The 3,406-nt window shown below is 44.2% G+C and overlaps 1 protein-coding gene across 1 annotated transcript in view; it reads right to left on the bottom strand.

Annotated features, from left to right (window-relative positions):
• Positions 1–3,406, bottom strand: part of PARN (poly(A)-specific ribonuclease) — a 160,272-nt gene that overhangs the window by 12,880 nt on the left and 143,986 nt on the right. The window contains exon 10 of the mRNA XM_017864534.1: positions 1,328–1,521. Coding sequence (XP_017720023.1) covers positions 1,328–1,521 — 194 coding nt within the window. The remainder of the gene's footprint in view (positions 1–1,327; positions 1,522–3,406) is intronic.

Below are 3,406 nucleotides of genomic sequence, written 5' to 3' on the forward strand. Positions count from 1 at the left end.
ACGCCATTCTCCTGCCTCAGCCTCCCGAGTAGCTGGGACTACAGGCGCCCGCCACCTCGCCCGGCTAGTTTTTTGTATTTTTTAGTAGAGACGGGGTTTCACCGTGTTAGCCAGGATGGTCTCGATCTTCTGACCTCGTGATCCGCCCGTCTCGGCCTCCCAAAGTGCTGGGATTACAGGCTTGAGCCACCGCGCCTGGCCACCTGGCTAATTTTTGTATTTTTAGTAGAGACGTGGTTTTGCCATGTTGGCCATGCGGGTCTTGAACTCCTGACCTCAAGTGATCCACCCGTCTTGGCTTCCCAAAGTGCTGGGATTACAGGCATGAGCTACCAAGCCTGGCCTCACCGGCTTTTTTGCAGGACAGACTTAATGGCTCTGGGACTTTGGGTAACTCACACAACCCTTTGGGCCTCCGTTTTCTTAACTGTAAAATGGATAATGATGACTATCTCAAGGATTTAAATGAAATAATTTCTGTTACACATTAAGCATTGTCCTGGCCCCAGTAGTAAGCACTCAATAAGCAGTGGCTATAATAACTGTCACTGTGACTGCTGCCTTGCTGGACCACCCCCAGCAGCAGGGAATGGCCTTTTCCATGTGCTGACTGACAAGATGCCCTTCTGGCCTCTTGCTCTGGCCCTGTGTGGCATGTGTGCATGAAGGGCTGAGTGAGGCACATCTGCGGGTTGGAGAGGACATGGGATTCAGCTCAGGCGGGCCTGGGTCTGCCTTTCGGCTGTGCTTCTTAAGAGCAGCATGGCCCCGCACACTTGGCCTCCCTGAGCCCAGGCATCTGCTTCATCAAATAAGGATGATGAAATAAGGAGAGAAATGGCTCCTACTACAGCATCTAGCATGTAGTAGACTCTCAACAGGTGCTAATTTCCTGTTTCGTTTGCTTCTTATATAATTCTGCTTAGGAGAGAAATCCAGGTTGCCTGGGGGTTTTGCTGGAAACAGTGAAAACTCTGCTACTGAAAATAACATGTAGGAGGGGCCTCAGCACACATTTAAATGCACATTTTAAATACTGAGGCTGCTTTAAACACATCAGCAAAATCTCTACACCACGGAGGAGAGAGAGATTACCAAAATAGACTAGCCATCTTTAACAAGGAGACCCCCCAGGCCTTATGCTACCCGAGCCAGAGCTTTTTAGGATTCCTCAAATTAAATTAAATTGATCCTAAAAATATCTGCTCTGGTGGAAGACTACATGGGCTTTGCCACCAAGTGAAGCCTTGCTATAATTTCTCCCCTAAAATAGGAGTTTCTAGAGCATTTAAAGAGTCCACAGCCTTCAGCAAGATCTAATACAAACCTGCTGGAGAAAGTTCCTTCTTCATTCTTTTTAATTTCTTGGCCTTTTTCCTTCCCTCTGAGAGGGGCTCTGCACAGGAGTCAGTCTGCTCAAGCTCAGCGTCGGAAATCTCCCCCGACACTCCGTCCTCCAGGCCAGCTTCCTCTTGACTAGGACTCAAATTTCTCTTTCCTACTGTGCTGGGAGCTGTAAAACTGAAATGCAAAAAGTGGAACAACATGAAAGGTGCTGAGAGTTACAGGAAGACTTGTCTATAAAAATATTTTAATACTCTTAATTCTATTAACACTCAGCCAGCCATCAACAACATGGGTAGCTGCTGCCTCTGTGTAAAAATTAAAGACCTTATTATGAACTGAAGTCTGAAAGTTTACCTATAACAAGCTTATTCAGAAAAAAGTCCTAAATTATGCTTCTAAATAGATATATACAAATCTAAGGTGATCCGAGTGCTCAAGAACAAATTTGTAAAGTTCCTAGTTTCTATTTTGATAAAACTATTGTAACGGAATAGTAGAATAGAATAGTAGAGACACTATAACTAAATAATAGTTTTGATTACATTAAATCAGAAGATAGGAGTATTCCCTTCATGACTGCCTAATGGATAAACAACAGAACTGCAGAATTCTTCAATCAGTTTGCTATCCCACTGCTTAAAATTTGGATACAGTTACAGAGCATACCCCACCTTCATGTAATCCTCTTCCTTTCCAAAAAGATGACTTGTTAAATGTATAATTAAATCTGGTTTCATTTTGAAAGCTTTATAGGATTTGACATATTGAATTAAATCAGATTATGTGTCCTGATTTTTCCTTAAGAAAATGTTCCCTGAAATATAACTAGATAAAAACCGTATCCACATAGCCAGTGAGTCCTTTCTCCTCTAAATGGGTCTTAGAGATTTTTTTATTATAGCCCCCAAGTTATGAAAAGCCCCAAATACATTCAAGGCATTCTATTTAGGAGATGCCATTCAAGCACACGGGGAGGGTGGGGAGTGAGAGAGATAAAATGATCCTATCAGCTTTTCCTAGGAGGTGGGTGCTTTTAAATTTTATCTATCTATCTATCTATCTATCTATCTATCTATCTATCTATCTATCTATCTAATTATTTCTGAGACACGGTTTTGCTCTGTCACCTAGGCTGGAGTGCAGTGGTGCAATCTTGGCTCACTGTAGCCTCCGTCTCCCGGGTTCAAGTGATTCTCCTGCCTCACCCTCCCAAGTAGCTGGGTAATTTTTTTTTTTTTTTCCTGAGACAGAGTCTCACTCTGTCCCCTAGGCTGGGGTGCAGTGGCACAATCTCAGCTCACTGCAACCTCTGGCCCCTGGGTTCAAGCGATTCTCCTGCCTCAGCCTCCTGAGTAGCTAGGATTACAGACATGTGCCACGAAGCCCAGCTAATTTTTGTATTTTTAGTAGAGACAGGGTTTCACCACGTTGGCCAGGCTGGTCTCGAACTCCCGACTTCGTGATATGCCCGCTTCGGCCTCCCAAAGTGCTGGGATTATAGGCTTGAGTCACCACGCCCAGCCTCTGCTAATTTTTGTATTTTTAGTAGAGGTGAGGTTTCGCCATGTTGGCCAAGCTGGTCTTGAATGATGGACCTCAAGTGATCTGCCCGCCTTGGCCTCCCAAAGTGCTGGGATTACACGTGTGAGCCACCATGCCCAGCCAGGAGATGAATAGTTTAAAATGTTCTATATAAAGAACTCTGGCTCCCTAAATATTCAAGTTCCTCCACATTACTCCTGCACTCAACATCTTCCCTGAATCTGCCAACTGCACTTGACAGTACACTCAGGGGACGGAGGAGAACACACTGCCTTCCTGGTGGTTCTCTAAGGCATGGGAAGCAGAAGAGGCTGGAGCACTCATCCTCCTATGACTGGCTGGCTAGCCTTTCATTTGTCCTCTTTTTCATGTCTATTATAGACAGCTTTCTGAAACATCTCTTTTAATTGAGGGACTATGAAAAAAAGTGAGGGTATTAATGGTAATGTTTTGGGTGGGGCTGTTAAAATGCATGCTAAAGTTTCCTGTTTAAAACTGATAATACCTTTAAGAAGAT

Source organism: Rhinopithecus bieti, unplaced genomic scaffold (assembly GCF_001698545.2).
Source record: "Rhinopithecus bieti isolate Rb0 unplaced genomic scaffold, ASM169854v2 scaffold_76910, whole genome shotgun sequence".
Classification (NCBI taxonomy): domain Eukaryota; kingdom Metazoa; phylum Chordata; class Mammalia; order Primates; family Cercopithecidae; genus Rhinopithecus; species Rhinopithecus bieti.